General features: G+C 34.8%; 1 protein-coding gene across 2 annotated transcripts; it reads left to right on the forward strand.

Moving 5' to 3' along the window:
• The first annotated feature begins 337 nt into the window (after positions 1 to 337).
• LOC149547202 (dynamin-related protein 4C-like) lies at positions 338 to 23646 on the forward strand. 2 transcript variants are annotated; one of them, XR_016353846.1, is made up of 4 exons: positions 338 to 546; positions 18203 to 20184; positions 20466 to 22002; positions 23244 to 23646. XR_016353846.1 is itself a non-coding variant. In XM_089791547.1 (3 exons), the coding sequence occupies exons 2-3, from the start codon at positions 18204 to 18206 to the stop codon at positions 23339 to 23341; spliced, it is 2079 nt and encodes a 692-aa protein (XP_089647673.1). In that variant the 5' UTR covers positions 340 to 546; position 18203; the 3' UTR covers positions 23342 to 23646. The 2 variants fall into 2 exon arrangements, 1 of the variants encoding a protein (XP_089647673.1); XM_089791547.1 differs by lacking the exon at positions 20466 to 22002 and having other exon boundaries at positions 340 to 546.

Here is a 23646-nt window from a genome sequence, read left to right on the forward strand (position 1 = left end):
GTTAGGAGGAAAGAAGCTTACCCATAGTTGTGATATTTCTCCCAAATATTGGGTTAGTTAACTGGATCAAAGTTAAAATCAAAGTTAAATTCTATGACAGACGTCATTGAAATTGCAGTGTTTCCCACATTATAAAGTTGGGTGGAAACCTCAGTTCTACTTTTTGAAAGAGGCGTTAAAAGCAAGCATTAAAGCATGAATAATGAAAGTAGCGAGAATATTGAGAGAAGCGTTCAAAACAAGCATCAACATTGCTTTAGATGTCCCCGCCTCACTTTAATCTCACATGGTGCTCATTATTATATTCTTCTTAGATCGTATACTTTACTTTAATCTGAGATGCTCCTCGTCATTATATTCTTCTTGCACCGCATACAAATGAATGTAGTCCGAACCAGAACAAACCAAATTCAGGATAGTTGTTGCATTTTATCTGTGCATCCCATAATTGCGGTTTTCACGGTACTCTCGTTCAACCATCTGAGCAAACATTTGGCGGTGCTATGCGAGCTTCACGCCAAGGATTTCAGCGCAGCAGTCATCAAGGTACACTACTCGTAACTAAATTTGCCTGTGAGTAGAGTTATGTTTCTGGTTGCAAATTATGTTTAATGTCACATTGCATTTATACTTCGCTCTCTTTCCTCGCTTCAAAGCAATCCTTCTCTTGAGGCCTCATGGCTTAAATTAGGGGAGGCATATTAGTCTCTGTCCATTTTATATTCTTATATCTTCTAACGGTATATTAGATTTGCATGAGTTTTTTTTATTCTTTAGAATTTAAGTTTCTTTTGAACATCAATGGAATTCTTTGTAGTGATGGTCAAACATCTAAGGGTCACAAAGTGGTTATTTCAAAGTATCATCAGATACTCCCTTAAAAATGTACAAATAGTCATTTAATCAAAAAATTAGTTTTGCACTAAAATGTTTAATACTTACGAGCAAATGTTCTAATAGATGTAGACAAATCTCCCAATACTAGTGCACAAAAGGACCAATTGCCAACCAAAATGACTAAAAAATGATTGACTATTAGTACATGTTTGATAATTTTTGAGGCTCCTTTGGGATTAGTAACTAGGGATTCATGTGCACAAAAACATAATGATTAGCCCCATATTAGTTTATGAGTGTTCTTCCCCTAATCAATACTCACGATTTTTTTAAGAGTCTTAGAATAGAAAGTGACCCTCAATCTCTCCTAAGCCAAAAGTTGGTCAAGACTTTGACTATACCCAAAACCAATTTAAATTTTTAATATAATTGTAGACTCTCTCTTCAATATTAGTGATTGGCCTAAGGAAAGAAGTAATTAAAGTTTTTGTCAAACTACCCTTTTACTAAGGAATGGAGTAATTAAGTACAAACATGTGTGTATGTGTGTGCATGCACACATACACATACACATGTACATAGGGAAACACTGCCCCTTAATTTATAAGTTTATTTTCTTATTGTTTTAGAATAGAATTCTAAATTATGAAAAAATATAATCATAATTTTTTTTATTTTTATTTTTGTATTAAGTATAGAAGGATAAAAAAAGTACAAAAAATGAATGGAATCAGTTCAGAGGAGGCCAAGCCTCACCAAAAGACGAAAGGAATTACATTTCAACCAAGCAAAAGAGAGAAGAGAAAGAGGGGCAAATAATGGAGAACATCAACATAAGTATCCATCCATGTTGTGCAACCTAGATTTCCTTCCATCCAAACTAGGTTTTTTTGATCTTGAATCTGTTTCAGCATATAAATCATGTCACTAGTGAAGCTTTGAGGTGTTCTCTTGATCTCCTTTCTAATGGCTTGAATGGTATGATTAAAGAGCTTGACATTATCCAAATGTGTCCATCCTTAAGCTCGTTTGCAAAGAAGGTAGCATATCCATCCTTAAGAAGCCTTTTGAACTTGGACTTATTGGTTCTCATCGTGATTTGGACCTATGAAATTTTTTTAAAACAAGTGAGACTTCGAAAAGACTCAGTAAGCAGCCTAGGTTTATTTTGGAACCTTTCTTTATTTCTGCATTTCCAAATTTTCCATAAAATGTTAGCTGAGAGAATATTCCAAAATATGTTAACATCCTTTTTAGCATTGCAGATAAAACCAGTAATAATCTCAAAAATAGTAAAGGAAGTAGGAATAGAGATACCAAACATAAGCCAAATTTCTTTAGGAAAAGTGCATTCAAATAAAATATGCCTACCTATTTCAGGGACCCTGCAAATGTTGCAGTAATCAACAGTAAAGAAATAGTTCCTAATAGGAAGCTTGTTAAGAATAAGCAACCATTTAAAACATTTGATTTTTGGATCAATAGAGCTTTTCCATAGATAATCAAACTTTTTCATCCAAGCATGTTTGTCTAAATCAGTATACCAAATCTTATTAATATGACTTAAGATGTCTTCATTATGATTAATAACTTTGTATATATCTTTAGCTTTGATATTAAGAAGAGCAATACCACTAGGCCATTTAATTTTCTAATAATTGTCGGAATCAACATAACATATAGTAGGGATATTTTTACTAGCTTCAGCAATCATATTGTAAGTCCTCTTATGAACATCTGGAAGGTTAAATTTGGCTTTTAACTCCTCCCACTTAATAAGAGAATCTTTCTCAAATATATCAACAAACTGTTTGATACCATTATTAGCCCAAATTTTGGCAGAACAACATTGAGTAAGAGCAAGGGGTTTATTTCCTAGATTAAGGTTCCACCAAATGGACCTTTCACCATGAAGGGTATTTTTACCAAAAAAATCCTTATTGGTGATAAGCTGCCTAACATAGTCCCAGGCTTTCCAAATAGACTTAAAAATAGTAGAGCCTTGAACTATGGTAGGGAACTCACCACAAATAAGGTCAGCAAGGGGGAGGTTCTTCCAAAACTTAGCCTTTTTAGGATAACCTCTTCCAATATTATTACGGATCAAAACCTTCCAAGGTTCCTCACCCTCCAAAGTATGAAAGATCCATTTGGAGGCCAAAGCTATGCCACTTAACTTAAGGTCCTTAAGACCTAGACCCCCAAGCAGCTTGTCAGTGTGGCACCAAGTCTAGTTTACGGAGTGAGTTTTTTTATTACCTTTTCCATCATACCAAAAATAATTTCTAATGGCTTTCTAAATTTCAAGAACTTGATAATCATTAAACATCCAGGTAGAGGCATAGTAAATATTATAGGAAGAAAGGATTTTTTGACACACTTGAATTCTGCCTACAAGCAAAAGGGATCTATTGTGCCATTTGTTAAGCTTGTTGTGGATTTTATCCTTGACCCATTTCCACATTTCTTTTAATGAAGGGTCAACTGAAAAGGGAATACCAAGGTACTTAATGATCTTCGAGGGGCTACCCCATTGAAAACCAAATTTCTCAAACCAAATTGGGGGGTGGGTATTCCACCCAAGACAAATAGATTTAGACTGGGATAATCGAGCTCCAGATATTTTGCAAAAGAAGTTGAGTTTGCTAATCATAGCATCAAAGTTTGACTCAGAGGCTTCAAAGAAGATGGCAGTATCATCAGCAAACTGACAGTTAATAAGGTCATTATTATTTGGGAGAGTGATACCTTTAACAATAGGGGAAAGGGTATTGTCTCTAAGAATATAATAAAGAGCCTCAGAGGAGATAAAAAATAGGGCCAGAGCTAGGGGACATCCTTGTCTAATCGATCTACCTAGGGGGAAGGGAGCTGATAGGGATCCATTGACATCAACCTGGGCATAAGCATCTTTGAGGAGCATTTTAACAACATTACAGAAAAGGGGGGAAATCCGAAAGCATCCAACATCATGATAATGAAGTTCCACTCAATTCTTTCATAGGCCTTTTCAAAATCTAAAAGGAACATAGCAGCATCTTGATTAGTATGATTAGCCCAGTTAAGAGCTTCCCAGCTAGTAATCAAATTTTCTAGAATAAACCTTCCTTTAACAAATCCAGATTGAGAGTGGCAAATGAACTTAGGAAGAATCTTCTCCAGCCTATGAGCCATAACCTTGGCAAGAATTTTATAGGAAAGATTTAGCAGGGTTATGGGACGCAAATTTTTAATGAGGGATTTATCCCCTTCTTTGGGGATAAGTTTAATAATGCTAGAATTAATGTTCCTACCCAATGTACCAATATCAATAGCTTCATTGTAAAAATCAACAAGAGCATTGCATATCCATTTGCTATTAGCCTTATAGAATTCAACAGGGAGCCCATCTGGACCAGGGGCCTTATCGTTCTTAAAAGAATTAATGGAAAGCTCAATTTCTTCAATAGTTAAGGGTTGCTCAAGGAGAGAGGCATCATTATTTGAGATCCTATTGGGGATAAGGCCTCTACACTGGTCACGAAGAATATTAGCTTCTTGCGAATCCTCAGAAGTGAAAAGATTAGCATAAAAGTGGGAAAATTCATTTTTAATGGAGTCTGCATCAGTGTTCATCTCATTATTAATTAATAATTGATCAATATTTTCCTTAGCATGCTTTTGTTTAATCAGATTAAAGAAAAACTTACTACCTCTATCCCCAAACTGGAGCCAGTGGGTTTTGGATTTAATCTTCGCCCCCATGGTCTTAAGTTGTTGATGCTTTTGGAGAGCATGTTTAGCATTAGCCAACTGAAGACAAAGATGGGGATCATCAACTTTATTTTGAATATCCATCTCAGCAGAATAGAGATTGCTATTTAACCAAGACTCGGTAGATCTAAAATCTTTGGCTTTCTTTTGACCCACAATCATGAGTAATTTTTGCCAAGAAGCCACATTCATCTTCCATCTATCGATGTGAGAGAGGGAGGGGTATTGCAAATTATTAATAAGCCTTATTATGGAAATAGCAGCAAGGATATCTTCATCTTTCAGAAGATTGGTGTTAAGCAAAAATTTATGGTAATCTTGTTTATTATAGGCCTGGAAGGAGCCAAGGCTAATAGAGATAGAGAAAGGATGATGGTCTGAAAGGGTAGAAGGGAAGATATTCACATTTCTATTATGCTCATTAGGAAGAATAGAGAAGAAGTTACTACTGAGATAAAAATGATCAAGCCTGGAATAGATCCTGGCTTGACCTTTTTGAAAGTTACACCACGTGAACCAGAGGCCTGAGTTAGAGTTTTTGTTTCCACTTAAAGGATCAAACAAGGATTTAGAGATCTTGAAGTTATACCAAGCCTTTCTTTCTTGTTCTTTCCAGGAGAAAAGAAGACCTCCCATTTTGTCCTCTTGGTTTTAAATCATATTAAAATCACCTCCAAAGACCCATGGTATATCAGGCAAAAAACTAAGCCAAGACCAGAAAGAAGCTCTTTCAGAATAATCATTAGAAGCATAAATAGCACATATACCAAAATTGCCTATTATTGATTTCCAAAATTAACCAAAGAGCTCTATTACAGGGAGAGATGCCATGGCATTTAATCCAAGGACCCCATTTTGGGCTAAGTAATATAACCACACCTCCTCTTCCATGAGGGTGGTTAGTGTGAAATTTCACCGCATCCTTCCAGATAAAATTAAGGTTGGATTCCAAACAAAATCCAATGGCTTTAACCTCTTGTAACATAATTAAATCTAAATTCTTCATACCACTAATAAAGTTTCTAACAACATATTTCCTATCGGGACATTCAAGTCCTCTGATATTCCATGTGATGCAATTCATTGAGAAAGATTTTTGGTAATGGTCGCTTCCAACTCCATGTTATCTTCCAAAGATGGAGTGTTAAAGGAATCAGCTTTACTATAAACTTTATTACTTATACCTTTGTTTTTGGAGCCAGGTGGTCTCCCTTTCTTCTTTGAAATGGGGATATCCTCACTTTTCGATAAGAGAGGGGAGATATTTTCCAGCATTGAAAGTTGGTTTTTAGCCCTAGTGGAAGTAGCTGGTATAACTTCCACATAATAATCATCAAAAATTTCCTAGAATCTTTTGACAGGGGGTTTCATCATAGAGAGGGAATTTAAAGCTAGAGATTCAGAGGTAGGAGGCTTGATAGACTCCTGCACATGAACAACTCTATTGTCTATAGAAGGAGGGCAACCTGGCTCCTTAGGAGGAGCATTGTTTTTACCTGACCGATTCTTCCTTTTCTTAGTAACAGTTTGAAACCCATCTGTATCCACAATGCAAGTAACAGAAGAAACATGCAAAGATGGGGATGGCTTAGTGATAGAGGGGGAAGAATGTGAATTAACAACTGGAGGAGGTGATGAGGTGGGATTCACGGTAGTGGAGTCGATGATAATGGGGGCGGAAGGGGTATTCGAGGGAACATCCGAAGTTTTAGGGTTTTGAGGAGGTTTATTCTTAATAATTGGGCACTCTCTTCTAAGATGCCCCTCTTTTTTGCAGAGGAAACATGCATTTAGTCCTCCCAAATTTTCAACGGGGCAAGAAAAAACTTCATCGATAATGCAAATGGTGACCTCTTTAGGAATATCATTGCCAGGTTTTAGAGCTAGAAGAATTTTGGCGTCTAGGTGAGGAACCAGTCTTGATGAATTATCCATGCGCAGGAATCTGCCTAGGGGTTCCACAAGTTGTGGGATGAATTTCCAAAGAAAAGGAGGAATGTTTTTTATAATGACCCATTTGGGGGCCGAAAGAGCAATAATTTCTTCAAGATTAGCTTCAGCACTCCAAGCCAAAGCTCGAAAAGTGGTATTACCCACATTCCATAACTCTTTTTTAAGAACCGCCAATTGAGAATCAGGGTTTTTGAAAAACAAGACAAATAGACCTCTTTGAATTTGATGGCAAAAAGAGATTTGGTAGCCAAGCTTAAGATTCCAAAAATTATAAAACCAGTCATCTAAAAATTTCCTTGCAGGAACTTTGTCTAATTCAATCACAGAGAAAAAGATGGCGGTATTTCTTAGACGTTCTTTTTCATTCTTAATCTCAGTCAACATTTCATGGTTAGGAAAAATATGAAACACAGAAGGGTCCCCAGGCTGCTTATCGTTCGCGAAGACTTCAGCATGGGGAGATTTGGTAAAACAAGCACCAAAGCCCACCGTAGGAGCCGAGCTTGAAACCGCCTCAAGGAAGGATTTAGGTTTACTACTGGCGGTTTTATTGCCACTAGTAGCATTGCTACCATTATTATTAGTGACTTTCGAACTAATTGTGGCATTAAAGGCAACATTCAGCACAGAAGAAATAAATGTAGAATTAAAACCAGATTCTTTGGGAGAGGAATGTTCACACCTTGGGCCATCCTTACTTGATAGCGAATGCTCAACCTTTCCTTCCATTTCTGCTACCTTACCATCTCCCCAATCACTGAGAAAGTAGGTGCCGCCAGCCAGCTTCTCCGTTTGATCTTGGTCAGACATATAGAGGAGTATTGGGATTCGTTCCCTCAAGATTTATCGGCATTCATTTTGAAGGGAAACAACAGGAACTATTAGGAAAAGCATACACTCGGCTATGAAACACACACTGCCAAAATTCGTCGTCTTCCTGCCAAAATTCGCACTAGTTCAGAATGCCGTCTTCCAGAATTATTTTTAGATTTAATGAATTAAAATTTAAAAGAGTGTTTTAAGGAAGGGAGGTAGGGAGAGAAACTAACCTCTAGGATAGTTCTTAGGTGAGTATTAAGTGATTCAAGATTATGATATATAAAAATTATGTACTAGGTTTTCTTTCAATTGGATCTCTACAAATTTTACCATATAAACAAATCATAAATATCATCATAATTTCTACCATAAAAAAGAGAACCACACATAATTATGACAAAAATTTTCAAATCCCTATAATTGAATTTAATCTAAGCAATTTTCATCCTTATGATATTCCATATATTTTCTCACAAATCCTTATATCATTAGATGTAATTGGTTCTCTCCTTCCACCTAATGATAATAATATGAGTAATATATGATTATAATTTTAATTGTGGTATAATTTCTTCTCCTAATTAATAATGATGGCATATGAACAAGATATTTATAATTATCACATTATTTTAAATCTCTATACAATATGTCTTATTGTGATCATGAATGTTTTCAACTAAAAGAAACAAAGGTGGACCATTTGATTGTACAAGTACTTAGTGATGCCTTTTCTTGCTATTTATCTTAACATTTTCTTTATCTTCTTTATCTCAAATTTTATTTTTTTAATGATTCCTATGAATTTATCTTTTTTCATATTATTTAATAAGATTTAAAATGAAATAGGTCTATGGTCTATTTAAATTGGAAAGAGCTTCTTTTGGTATGTACTAGTTCACATGGTCTAGTATGACCCCAATCCCACATGTACCATAGGACATGCCAAAGTAGAAGTTTATAAATAGTGCTCTATTGTGTAGATTTGTACAATATATATTTTTAAAAATGAAACATAAATGAGAATTATATTAATTTATAGAAATTAAGTTTTTTAAAAAGAAACCATAAAATAAATATTCAAAATATACTAAAATATAAATAATAGGTAGATCATGGAAAAAATGAAGAAGAGAGAATTAAAATAATACCCCCACTAAAAGAAATCTAATAAAAAATTGTTAATAGGTATATGTGCGATCGAAATAGGTATGTAGACTTGAATGATGAAGTGCCCACCATCAAATGTTGTGCAAGCTGCCACACAGTACATTGCCCTTTCGGGATGGCAAGTTTTATTTTCTTACTTAATTTTTAATTTTAAATACATCTATTATAAAGTATTTCATCTAAATGCTAATAAGTTTTTATTTTAATATTTAAAATTAAATATATTTTGTTAATAAGCATTAAAAAAATTATAATATCATTGATAAGTAGGAGGTATCTTTTTACCACAAGTTAAATTTTAATATTCTAATAACAAATTTAAAGCAAATTGAAGTTTTTAGTAATATACTAAAATAAAAATGTTGTCTCTTAATTTGCTTCTTAAATTGAAATTGAAATTGATTTAATGACGCTTAATGTTGTCTTTTAATTTAAACTTAGGAAGAACATTTTCATTTTAATATTTAAATTGGCTATTGAATAAATTTTTATTTTTAATTAAATTTGTCATATAATATTAAGAAATATTATAATCCTTTTTTACAAATTACAATTTTGTAATATCTTTTTCAATTTATCTATTGAGTGATTGAATTTTAATATAATTTTAAATGTTATTTTTTATAATATAATAGTTATTTTTAATATTTTATTTTATAAATATTTACAAGATTCTTTTATGAAAATCTATGTATAATTGAATTCTAAATTGTATTTATTAAATATATAAACCTAACTTTGCTCTATAATTTTTAAAACCTTATTGTATAAATTTATGTTTTAATATTATATAATAATGAATTTAAGTGAGAAACAAAAACTTATTATCAAATAGATTCTTAAATTAAATATTTTTAAAAAAGTATAACCTTTCTTAATTCTTGTAATAAAATTATAGACAATCATTTTAGTTCATTTCTTCTGATGGTGTTTCTTATTTATTCCAAATATACATACAAATATAGATAACATATTAATTTATTATTAAAAAAATGGGACTAAATTTGAACTGGCATTTTTTTAGGAAGTGATCTAAAACAAAAATATGATATAAAGATAAAAGATAAAAGAAAAAGAAAGAAATATTTAAAATGTAATATAGATAATAAATAAATGTATCCAATTGAACAATAATAAGTTTGGTTTTAATGGTTAGTAGAGCGCACTTGCAAAGTAGTAGTGGGGTGGTCTTAAATTTCACTCACCTACTTGAGCTTAACACATAATAATAATAATAATAATAATACACAATCTAGACTTCAACCTATTTTAACTACAAAGAAAGTGTTGTCATTATAATTATTTTTATTTCCACTTTCTTTCTAATCAAATTGTTAATAGCAATTTTTGTTTTTTAAATATAACTTTTACTTATATTTAAAATTTTATATCTTTATAAAATTTACATTATACTTTAAATATTTTTTAATTTTAAATTAGATTAGATTTATAAATATCGTCATTTAAAAAATAAATTATATTTTATATAAGTATTTCTATATCCTTTTAAAGTTTAAATTTTCAAAAAGAATAAATTAATAATTGTGAAAATGTTGTCACTACAATTATTTTTGTTTCTTCTTTTTCTCCAATCAAATTGTTAATAGCAATTTTTCTTTCTAAAATATAAATTTTTCTTATAATTAACATTTTATATCTGTAGACAATTTAAATTTTACTTTCCCCCCCCTTAAGTTGGATTATATTTATAAATCTAGTCATTTAAAAAAATCATATTATATTTTATATAAGTATTTATATATCCTTTTGTTATTCAATTAAAATTGAAACAAGAGTTGTTTATCTTTTATTGATTTCAATGACTTATTATTATTAAATTAGATTAGATTTATACATTTAAAATTACTTTTAATACTTATCATTTTTTATACATTTTAGTCAAATAAAAGTATATTTATTCATCCTATTTCTTTAAAGAATAAGATTTTTTTAGATAAAAGGTTCGATGACTTGTACTTCTATTAAACTAGATAGAGTTACAAATGTGATTACAAACTATAATAGTGAGTAAAGAGGGCATCCAAAAAGATGACCAAAAAACCAATCCACCCTCACACATTCTCAATCTAGATGACCAAAATGGGGAGAGAAAATAAAACATTGGTTATAAGATAAACACCCAAAACATATTGCATAAAAGAGACCAAAAAGAAGAGTGACTACAATGCAAAACTACCTTAGGATCTCCCATGGTTTGTTAACAATCAATTTACATAGATTGAGGGCTTGATAGACCATATCTACCAACCCACTCTTCCAAAGAAAAAGTGCATGATTAAGAGGAGTGTTACATAGAAAGAAATTGGAATAAGCCAAAACACATGAAGAAAATTAGGAAATAGCTGCACCAAAAACCCCACCATCATGAAAAAAGAGACACCTCCCAACCAATACACGGTCTAGTTTGGAATAGGCAAAAAGCTAAAGAAGAGATGGTATATCAAGAATGTGAAGCTCCTCATCTTAACTCAAATTTGAACCAAAATTGGTCAATCAATCAGCCAAATCATTACCCTCCCTATAGAAATGACCAATCAAAGCATTTGAAAACCTAGGAAGCAATCTCCATACCTCTCCCAAGAGATATTGAAGGTCCTAATACAATAGAGAAGTTCTAGATAGGGTTGATGTGATCAATTGTGAGTCCCTAATTTCAATGAAGATATGAGAAATACCTAGTTGTACAACCAATCTTTCCACTTCCAAAAGAGCTCTAACTTCATCCTAATTAGTAGAACCATCAGGACCTCTTGAAGAAAATTCTTTGAACACTACATCGTTACTATTCCTAATGACTCCATTGATCCTCAACCTTCCTAGATTACCCTTTGAGGCACCATTAAAGTTCAACTTGAAAAAATCATCCCTGGCAGGAGACCACTTAACTTCCTTCCGTATATCCTCTTTGGTCTTTTTCCCTACTAAAACCCCCTTACACATGATAGAAACCTTCTTCCACCTATTCATAACCTCATTATCATAATTGGATAACAGTGAAGAAAGAGTCCTTGTCCTATGTGTATAAGAAAATTCCCAATTTGAAACCAAACTTTATCGATTGATGATACTTCCATCCAGAAAATTCCTTTGTTGTGCTCCCATCACAAACCCTAGGCAATTAGAATTGGAATAATTATCCTTAATTTTGAGAAGAAAGAACCCTAATTTGGGAGAGGCCAACCCATGAGAAGTTTAGACAACGAGTCAAGAAGAGGTCCTTGCCACCCCAACTTTTGAAAAGCTATTGACTAGCAAAACTGAGCAAAATCATAGTGTAATAAAACATGATCAACCTCTATCCTATGAGAATTACAAAATAAACAAGGAAAATTATCAGAAATACCCAATTTTGTAAGTCTATCTGAAGTGAGGATTCTTTTATTCAAAGCCAACCATAAAAAATCTCCCCCGATAGGAAGTACAATAGAGTATCAAGTCTAATTTTACAATCTATCATGTCTTCCACCAAAGATTGGTAACCATATTTGAAAAAGTACCTCCCACTACTATGTTTAGTCTAGATTAGCCTATCATTCTTATCACTCCCATAAATCCTTCTAGATTGAAATTTAGATCTTAAGTATACCATTTCCACATTGTGAATTTGGAAATAAGAGAAATCCTTCCAAACAAAACACTGCATACCATTAACTAAGGTAGAGGTAAAATAATGAGACACCTTTGAACCCCAAAAAAGGTTCCAAAATCTCATGAGCCCTTGAAAAAAGTTCTTGAAAAAAGAGGAGGAAAAACATTCCAAGATTAGTTTAGAAGGAAACCCTCTCACCTAAATTCACCTCCCAACAAAAATGAGGCAGAATAAAACTTCTGGACTTCACCAAGAAATTCCACATTTCTTATCTAGATTGAGGATTTGACATAGAAAAGATTTTGCATGGATCATTAGAGTCAAGGTAAATTTAATTATGAGGATCTTAACCCATATAGCATCTGGGCATTCATAGGCCTTCTAGGCCAGCTTAGCACCATGGGCCAAATTCTTCTTAAGAGGATTATGAAGACTTGCACGACTAGACTCTTTAGAGAAAGATAAGTTATCCCAAGAGATAAGCGGGATCTTCTTGCTACTATCCATATTCCCAGACCAAGTAAATTTAGTAAGACATTGAACTTCAAGCAAACAATGAAAGCCGTAGGTGCCAATAAAATAGAATCACATGATTAGGAATAGTAATCAACACTAATGTGTTGATAAGGATCCTACCAACCAATGATAACCAACAAGCCTTCCATGAAGAAATTCACTCTTTGGTTGTTGATAAGATATCAGACCAGTAAGAAGATTTATGGTGCTCATGGAAAAAAAGAAATACACAAGTACTTGCAAGGAGTGTGTGCTGCTAAGAATCCAAAACAATGATGAATTGATCTCTTAACTAAATCTCTCATTTTTAAAAAGAATTTTTTTTTTGCTCCTCAAAGTTAAGTTTTTGACCAAATGACTCACAATATGAATATAATGTATTATTGATAACCATAAACTCTCTCAAAGATCCCTCCCCAAAGAGAACAGAATCATCTACAAAGAGGTTATGTGTTAAGGAAAAGTGGGAGATATGAAATGAAAATCCCTTCCACAAACCAACAGAATGATATAAATCTTCTCAAACCTTCAACAAGTAGAATACACAAAGGAGATAAAGAGTCACTTTTCTTAAGACCCAAGGAAGTAGAGAAGAAGCCATAAGGAGATCCATTAATAAGCATGGAGAACTTGGCTCCAATAACACAAGACATCACCCACTTGACCCACCCTTTATGAAAACCAAATCTAAGAAACATCAACCTCAAGAAATGTAAACTAACCCTATCATGTGCCTTTATAATATCTAATTTAAGAACCATAGTAGGACATCACTAAAGATGAATAGAATAAAGGACTTCATCAGCCACCATTGCATCCTCCATGGATTCCCTTCCAGGAACAAATCCACCTTGTTGGTTAGAAATGATAAGTGAAAAAATCTTGGCCAAACAAGATGCAATGGATTTTGTACAAAAAGTATAAATATTATTACACAGAGAAATTGGTTGGAAGTCCATAAAAGAGAGAGAGAGGATTAACTTTCTTTAGAATAAGGGTAATAAAAGTAGCATTGAATTACCTCAACATGTTATAGTGGATCATAGATTCCTCAATAGAAAGGAGAACATAATTCCCCATAAAGTCCCATTATTTCTAACAAAAAAGAGGAGTTGTCCCACCTACATCCAAAGTCTTATTAGGTGCCATGTCAAAAACAACCTATCAAATTTCCTTAAGGGAAAAGGGGTTGAATGGATTTTCATTATGCTGATACATAACTAGTTTAGGAATGCAATCAAGAATATCATGATGAGATTGAGTATAATACCCAACCCCATCCTTTAGTAAACATTCAAAAAAGGAGATTGCTTCCTTACGAATATCTTTCTCTTAATCCAATATATCCCCCAAAGAATCTATAATCTGAGAATTTGAACTTTTATGCCTTTGGAGTTTTGTATAAGCATGGATAAATCTGGTATTCCTATTACCTTCAGCCAACCAAAACACTCTATAATGTTGTCTCCAATACATTTCCCCCTCAATAATTCCATCTCCAACTTCTCCTATTGTTCCTTTTGAATTTCATATACATTACGGGTTAAACCATTTAAAGTTATAAACTCATTCTATTGTTGCAAAAAATTCTCTTTCTCTTGGAAGATGTTAATAGAGGTGGAGATATTCCAAGCCTAAATAGACCTATTTAAGTATCCCAATTTATTTGCTAGATGAAACATCCTAGAGCCCTCTATAAAAGGACATTCCTTCAACCATTTCACAAGAAGAGAGTAGAAGTCCTTATTAGAAAACCACATTGGTTCAATCTTAAAATATGACCTAGGCCTAGGGATGATCGGGCAAACTTCACAAACATATGAATCAGAGAATGGTCTGAACCTAAGAAGCGTAAGATAGAAGAGGAGTGACAACCCATCTCCAACACCCAAACTGAATTGAGAAGAAATCTATCCAAATGAACCCCCAAAAAATTACATCCCTTCTATCTATTTGACCTAGTCACCATTAGCAGGTTTACAATTCAAAAGAACATTACCATCAATGAAATTCAAAATATCATGTGTGACTTTCAGTGAAGGCATCATATCACCCACTTGATCGTCAATCCCAAAAGAAGCATAAAAGTCACCTCCCAAAATAACCTTAGAATCTTCGAACTCAAGAAGAAGCCGAGATAAAAAAAATCCACAATCTTTTCTTCCCCAATACTAAAGTTGGGGCATAAACATTAACTAAGTAAAAATGTAAGTAGAACTGCAAAACATAAAGCACCATCCAGTTAGGAGAATAATGTAATAACCTAAAGCTGACAACAAGAGGATTTCTAAATCACTTCCAAACCTCCACATGCACCCGCCAATGGAGAAAAAGAGTAACACAAACCTTTCCAGACCTTAAAAACCTTGTAACCCCTTCATTTGACAGTTTAGTTTCCTGCATTAAAACAATATCAACATGGGGTTGTAAATATCTGGTCTTCTAATATTCCATGACAAAAGCCTCATTGTTGGGTTGTAAATATCTGGTCTTCTAATATTCCACGACAAAAGCCTCATTGTTGCCTTAGAGATCCTGGTGCTCCCCTTCCCAAATGTTTTGTAATTAAGGTTGTTGCCTCTTCCTTGGGATTTTTGCCAAAATCAAGAGTACGTTGAACCCCAACTACAATTTCCTCAGATGTTTAACGAGACTAAGAGGGTCTCCCTCGAGGTGATAGAGCATGCCAAGTGGGAGGCAATAGTTTCAAGAAAACGAGGAACATCCATCCTCATACCTGAAGCAATTTCAAATTAGACTCCTTCCTCATTAGCGATACCGCGTTTAATTTCCTCATCTGCCACGTTATAAATAAGATTATCAACAAACTGCTCCAAATAATCCACATTAAGTCCTCTATATAAAAGGTTTTAAATGTCACCCTTCAAAAGTTTAACATTAGCCACTGTTCGTTCAAAATCATCTGAAGGGTTAGTAGGTTCTCCAACAACCCCAAGTTGTTGATCTACACAAAGAGGAGGCATTAGATTTTTATCGATGTCATGAGGAGCAGAAACATCAATAGCTCCAGGTTGCGGAACCCAGCTAATTGTAGGAAGAGCCTCCTGATCCAACAATTATTATTCTAGAATATTAGAATGAGGCATCGCTGACTGTACCACTCCAGTTTCTGAAATTGGAGGACCCAACAGTGAATCCATACCCTCCCCTGCCCTTGCCAATCCTAAGAAACCTAATTGCGAACATCCAAATCCACCAAAGATGATTCCCTGAACTGAATATTATTTTTTGTGTTTGGAAAAACTGTCAAATTATTTGTTAAATCAATCATCCTACCATCTGTGGGAATCCCAAACTGAGGATACTAGTTTAAATGACATCCATTGTTGGGAGAATTTACGGTATTATCCTTAGGAGAAAAAGAACCCATATTAGATCTTGCACTCCACTCAGGAGGTGACAACTAGTCAACAAAAACCCTTTCATCCTTGATACAAATATGCTAGTACTGGGAGGTAAGGTAACCCAACCTGAGTTGTCTTTCCTTAATCTTGACTGAATCGTCAATTCGAATCTCTTGATGAAAATCACCATAGGAGGATTTGAGAATGAGATATTTCGGCCACATCTTGTTATAGTCCATAAGAAACCCTACCCAATCCCCTTTGATCTATTTTTATGGGTTTCCTCCATGATTTCCTACGAAATCTGATGCTTTTGTCAGAACCTTGAAACCCCTGATTGTAAAAAGGACGATCAATCCTCCGTTTTCAAAAAGAAGGATTATATTTCCTCTATCCCCCTTATCACCATGAAAGAGTTGAAGTGAATCAGTGATAGTCAGATCGATCTCGCCATGAAGAATCGTTAAAAGACCTCCAAGCTTGGTCCACCCATCTTTTATTTTTTGGAAAACCCATTGTAGGCAATCGCCATTGCAACCCTTATTCAAATGATATAATTTCTTCTTGAAGTCACGAAGAGGGATGTCACGTTCAACTTCATCGCACCGCCTCCGTCAACCCTGAATAGTCAGAACAGAAACCGATCCCTGACCTGCATGAACATACTGCAAAAATTCTCCGCCCTTACCATGTTGAAAATCACCTCTCTGTGCCATATAATAATCACATAATGATTTACTAGCATTGATTTAGGGGTGTTCCCCATGACTCTTTTCAATTTGATTTTCTAGCATGTGGGCCAATGCTATTACCATGTTTTCTCAATCTTAAGTTGTGCATCTTCATGGTAATCAACAGTCATGGTTTCTTTCGCAATTAATTGTTCTCCTCAAGGTGAGGGGCAAAATGGTGAAGTCAGTGCAGCAATGCTTAGAGTGGGATAACACATCACATTATCCCTTTATGAAAAATAAACATTGCAAGGTAAAATTTGTCTTTCTACAAAATACTGATGGGGTTTTTAATGTCAGTACTGGTGGGCCTGTTGGCTACAAGCTTTCTTCTAATTGGTGGTGGGATAACACATGATATTATCCTTGTCCATTTCACTATTCCCTTTATACATAGGTATGAGATAGAAAAGTCAACCAGGTTCAACCACATGACTTCAAGCACTTTTAAGCATGTGGATGAGCTATTACTATATTTTTCAATCTTAAGGTCTGTATATTCATGTTAATCAATGATTCCAATTTCTTTTTCTATTTCACATTTTTATTCAAGGTGGTATGTGAAATGATGAAATCAGTGGGTCAATACCAAGGGTGCAATAACACGTTATGTTATGTCATGTTTCATTGTTTCATACAGTTTCATATGAATGACATGTATATTTGTAATTTTCAGTGTATTTTTAAATAATTTTCTACATATATAACTGTCCCGCCATCTCCTGCAGTCCCCATTCCTGAAATTCGGGGGAACATAGTTGAAAAGAGAATGTCCCAAAATGGCAGATGAATTCCTGTTTCCCTTTTGTATTTTTTTCTGACCTTAGTTGGCTTGTTTCAAACTACCAAACTTGAACTTCATGAAATTTCTCTGCAAAGCCAAAGTTTCTGGTTTAATTGTTTTAAGAACAAATATAATCAGAATGTATTTTCAAGAAGAAATGAGTTTTTCAATATTTTTTATACTTGTTTAGTTGCCCAATAATATAGTAACCAATGGCTGTTGTTTAACATTATAAAAAATTAAGGTTTTGCAAAACCTAATCTAACAAATCTAACAAGGAGGTTCATTCCTTTTAGATATCGAGAGCCTTGCATTCAACAAGATAAATATGTGAATTTTACAGATCGCACAAAAGCCTACTTTTAATTTGAAATGAAAACTACCGATAATAAGTGACCAATGAAAGGTGTCCAGCTTGCAGAAAATAAAAAACTGCAAGCCTTGAAACGCAAGAAAAAAGATCCTCACTGTGCATATGCCAAATTGCTTGTTTCAAATCGTTTCGTGACATTTACTGTTCTCTTATTTAAGCATTTCCCTGTGTTTCTTAATACCAAATATTGTATTATGTTTGTTGTTTGTATTTCAATACACCATAATGGAAATAATTGTAGCAGATTTTAAATCAAATGTTTTCTTATAAATTTTCTATTTGTTATGCACGCAGAATGACTAACCCATCGGTTGAAGAGCGAGGCATGAAGGCCGTTGTGCTTGACAATCCAAGTAATAAGCAAGGGGAAACCCGAACTCTTCCTGAGAGTTACAATGAACATATTCGTCCACTCCTAGACGCAGTTGACACTCTGCGTGATCTAGGAGTAATGAAAGAAGGTATTAATCTTCCGAGTATTGTTGTCGTTGGAGATCAATCATCAGGGAAGTCAAGTGTTCTTGAATCTCTCGCAGGCATTAGTCTTCCAAAAGGTCAGGGAATTTGTACGCGAGTGCCCCTCATTATGAGATTGCATAACTGCGAACCAAGGGAATCACGAATAAGCGTTGAATACAGCGGAAAGAAACAGATCATTTTTAATGAATCAGGCATTACGGAAACACTCAATTCCGTTACAGAGGAGATTGCTGGAAAGGGAAAGAGTATCAAAGACACCCCAATAACGCTTAATGTACGGAAGCCCAATGCTCCAGATCTCACCATGGTAGATCTTCCAGGAATCACAAGGGTGCCTGTGCATGGACAGCCCCAGGACATCTACGAGCAAGTATCAAGCATCATAAAGCGATACATAACTCCCAAGGAGAGCATAATATTGAATGTATTATCTGCTGCTGTGGATTTCTCCACGTGTGAGTCGATAAGAATGTCCCAACAAGTAGATGAAAAGGGTGAGAGAACATTGGCTGTAGTAACCAAGGTAGACAAAGCCCCCGAGGGTGTGCTTGAGAAAGTCACGGATAATGCAGTAAATATGCGTCTTGGGTATGTCTGTGTGAGAAACAGTGTAGGGAATGAAACTATTTCTGTAGCCAGGAAAAAAGAACGTGAACTCTTCACGACAGATCCCAACCTTTCTAAAATTGACAAGAATATGGTTGGAATCCCTGTATTGGCCGAAAAGCTTATGCGCATTCAAGAAATGACTATCAGAAAAAGCTTGCCGGATATAATCAGAGAAATTGACGCTGCACTCTCGAATAGGCAATCAGAACTGAATTCTTTGCCTCCCAGTGTTTCATCAAACTTTGCAGAAGCCATGACAGAGTTCACGAGAGTCGTGGGTTCCATCAAAGGTATGTTGAAGAAGCTTATTGTACAGGGGGATATTGAGCTGTTTCCTGACGAGCGTGACATGCATTGCATTGCCTGCCTCCGTAGAATGTTTGAGAGCTATTCACGAGATCTATCAATTGCAATTACAGAAAACACAGATAGATTTCTGGTTGAAGAAGTAAAATTAATAGATGAAGCTCAGGGGGTTAGTCTTTCAAACTTCCTGCCCCATTCCGTTCTAGCCATTCTCCTGGAAAGACGGATCACATCTGTTTCAAAGAAGAGCACAGATTTAGCCATAAAAGCTTGCCAGTATATAGACAAGATTGTACGTCGTGTCATTGATATGCAAACACAATACTATCCAAACCTTCATTCAGCCGCACGCAGAGCTTTTCAAAATCTCATTGATAGGAAAAGGGAGGAATGCATACGCTTTGTGCGGGATTACCTCGATATGCTAAAGACAATTATCTTTACCTTAAATCCAGTTTATTTGGAGTCCCAGCGAAACTGGGAGGGACGAAAGAAACTGTTTATTGAGGCAATAAAGAAGAGTCTAGTTACTGTTAAACTTGATGGGATTGGAGATGTCAATCTGAAAAGTGTGCCAAGAGGTAGTAATCAGCTGGATGCTGCATTCGACATGAAGACGAGAGCCATGGAATATTGGAGTGTGGTAAAGATTAGACTGGCTGATGAGATTCCTCTTCATCTTCGCTTTACTTTTCATAAAATGGTTGAAGATGATATTGAGAACCTGCTTGTTAAGGAGATCGTAGGAAGTGGCGGGTCAGAAAAGATGAGAGATATTCTTGAAGAAAGCCCAAAAACAGCCACGAAGAGGAGGGACCTCCTTAAGAGGATTGCTATGTTGAGAGAATCGAAATCTGCATTTTCGAAAGTCGTTGGTAATGGTAAGCTTGGAGAAGAATAGAATAGCTTCTGCTTGACATTTCTGAAAATATTTTGTTTTTGTAATCAGGCAAATAGTGTTTTTGGGTTATTGTATTGAATAAAAATCACACTTGTTAGATCTCTCTATATATATACGACTCTAATGTACTTATTCCATCCCAATCTGTTTGTTTTTGTTAGATGATCTGGTGAAATTCTGTGTTTTCAATCCATGAACTGTTTTGGGGCATGAAATTTCTCTTTAGAAATTATGTTGGAAATTAAACGTCAACGCCTGCAGGTTGTCCTACAGCCCCATGCCCATCTACCCTGTCAGGTCACCGCAGGCATCCATGGTCGGCAGGCATTTATTTTTGGTAGGTAAGTTTTGAAATTTCAACGTTGAGAGGGAAATAAAGATATGGAAAAAAGGAATGTTTTCTACATTCATTTAGTAGAGTAAGCAGATCAAGCAGATCAGAGAGAAGTTGCATCAAGGCAATGGTGAGCCCACTCTTTACATCAAGGTAGTAGATGGTAATGTATTGATTGTTGTCTTATATGTAGATGACTTGATTTTTACTGGTAATAACAAAGCTCTAATTGGTGAGTTTAAAGAGACCATGAAAAGTGAATTTGAAATGACAGACTTAGGTCTCTTGAAATACTTTCTAGGCATAGAAGTAAAACAAATGCATGATGGCATCTTCATCTCTAAGGAAAAGTATGCAGGGTAGATCTTGGAGAGATTTAAAAAGTAGAATAGTAAGGCAGCCCCCACACCAACACCAGTAGGTCTGAAGTTGAGCAAAGAAAACACCAGCAAGAGAGTGGATCCAACACTATACAAGAGTATGGTTGGAAGTCTAATGTATTTGACTGCAACTCGACCAGACCTAATGCATGCAGTAAGTTTGATTTCTAGATTTATGAAAACACCAAAAGATTCCCATTGGCAAGCGGAAAAAATGATCCTAAGGTATGTGAAAGGTACCAAGGGATTTGAGATTTTTTATAATGCAAATGATGATTTCAAGTTGGTTGGTTACACGAATAGTGATTGGGCTGGAAGTATAGATGATAGGAAGAGCACTTCCGGATACATGTTTCATATGAGATCAGGTGCAATTTCATGGGCATCCAAGAAGCAACCTATTGTTGCTCAATCTACAGCAGAGGCTGAATACATTACAGCAAATGCAACAGCATGTCAAGCAATTTGGCTAAGGAAGATCTTGACAGATTTGAATGAAAGGCAAGAGGATGGAACCACAATGTATTGTGACAACATCTCATCAATTGCATTGTCCAAGAATCCAGTCTTCCATGGGAGAAGCAAGCATATTGAGATCAGATATCACTTCATCAGAGAGTTGGTGGAGAATGGGGATATCAAAATGGATTTTTGTAAGTTTGAGCAGCAGCTAGCAGACATTTTCACAAAGCCATTAGGCATTGAAACTTTTGTACACTTAAGAGAGAGTCTTGGTGTAGTTGATTTGGATCAGTTGTGATCCTTGTTTGTTTTTCTCGAGACAAAGGGGGAGCGTTGGAAATTAAACGTCAATGCTTGCAGGTTGTCCTCGAGCCCCATGCCCATCTAGCCTGTCAGGTCATCGCAGGCATCCATGGTCGGCAGGCAATTATTTTTGGTAGGTAAGTTTTGAAATTTGAACGTTGAGAGGGAAAGAAAGATATGAAAAAAAGGAATGTTTTCTACATTCATTCAGTAGAGTAAGCAGATCAAGCAGATCAGAGAGAAGTTGCAGAGCTGAGTAGAGAAGGAAGAAAGAAAGAAGTTTGTGCCTGCAGTTGCATGTGTTTCCCTTGTTCACTCAGTAAGTTTTTTGTTGTTTGAATTTTTCCTGTTGAAGTAGTGATTGCTCCAGACACCATTGTATGCAGCCATTAGAGTTGCAGGTTTAAAAGTTTATTGAAGTTTGAAGTATTATCAGTTTAGGGTTATTTTAGGTTTTTCTGGTTGAAGCCGAATGCTCCCAAATTTTGTAATAGTTTAAATCTCAGTTGAATAGAAAAGAAAGTAGGCATACTTGAATCTATTGTTCTTCCTCTTCTATTCATTGCATTTGAGAAACTTGGTTGAAAGGTTAAAGCTTGGCTCTTTGGTTTTATTTGTGAAAGCATTCATGTTCTAGATTGTTTTTAAGTTATAAATTTTATTAGTTGGAGCCAACCTTACTCGGCATCCATTGTCTTCTTTGAGTGCCGAGCTAACTCGACATCTATTGCATTTTTCTTTGTGTGCCGAGCTCACTCAACACTTGTTCCCTGTCACTCAGCACCTTCAACTGCCAAGCAAGTGCTGAGCATAACTGGCACTCGACACCTTCATGTGCTGAGTAAAACTGACACTCGGCACCTTCCTATGCCGAGCATTTTTTTTAAGTGCTGAGTAAAGTTTTTTTTTGGAGTTAGGGTTGTGAGTATTAAATTTAATTTTTAATATATGTCTCACAAATTACACTCAATAGGCTCTTTGAGCACTGCGATTGTGATTGTTTATAATGAAATAAGTTTAATTTATAAAGTGAATAAAACGAATCAAATAATCTTGTGACAACGAGTATTAGATTAGTTTGTTGGTTTTTGCTCGATGATCGACTAATGGGAGTACTGTTATTTCAAGAATTGTTTTACAGTCAATTGGCTCTTTGCACACTGGGTTGTGCTTGTTTAAACCAATAAAATAATCTGGTTACAATGAATGCGAGACTGTAGAGAGTTCTAAGCGTCACCACTATGGGATTTTTTTTTCGCTTCAGTCGTTATGTGAAATGAAAATTCATATACAGTGACGAAACAAAATGAAAAATCTCTTTTGAAGTCTAGCTTGTATTAGAATAAGAAAATTTCTATATTTTCAAATAAGTCTCCAATAAGCGAAAATGTGACTTCAAATTATTTATATTTTATTTTGGCTCTATATACTGTCTTTTTTAAATGTTTATTTAAAGATCATTTTTTTCCATTTATTTTAGAGTTTAAATAGGGCGCATTTGTTTAATAATCATTATGTAACATTGGATGCATAAACAATAATAATGAGTCTCTCTTGCAGTGGCCGAGATGGTATTTCACCCATATAACAAGTTGGACAGAGAAATGCGTTGGATGGAAGGTCCATTCGGCTGGATAGCATGGGTAGAAAGAAAATGAGATGCACAGGGTGTGATGGCGATTCAATAATAACACATGCTGTCATTACATCATTTTGTCTAATGTTGTCTTGGATAGATATGCTGTCACTACATCATTTTGTGTAACGTTGTTTTCTATAAGTAGATGCAAAAGATATAATGTAAGTTATTTAATATAATCGATAGACAGATATGATGTCTATGAATATATGAATGCAAGTATTGTAAGTTATATTTATTCTATATAGCTGATAGGCAGCTTTGTACCAAGTAAAATAAATAATGTTTGGTTAAATATGTTTTTTATGTAATATGTTTGATTTA

Source organism: Cupressus sempervirens, chromosome 7 (assembly GCF_028749045.1).
Source record: "Cupressus sempervirens isolate cs-2001-9-10 chromosome 7, ASM2874904v1, whole genome shotgun sequence".
NCBI classification, from domain to species: Eukaryota; Viridiplantae; Streptophyta; class Pinopsida; order Cupressales; family Cupressaceae; genus Cupressus; species Cupressus sempervirens.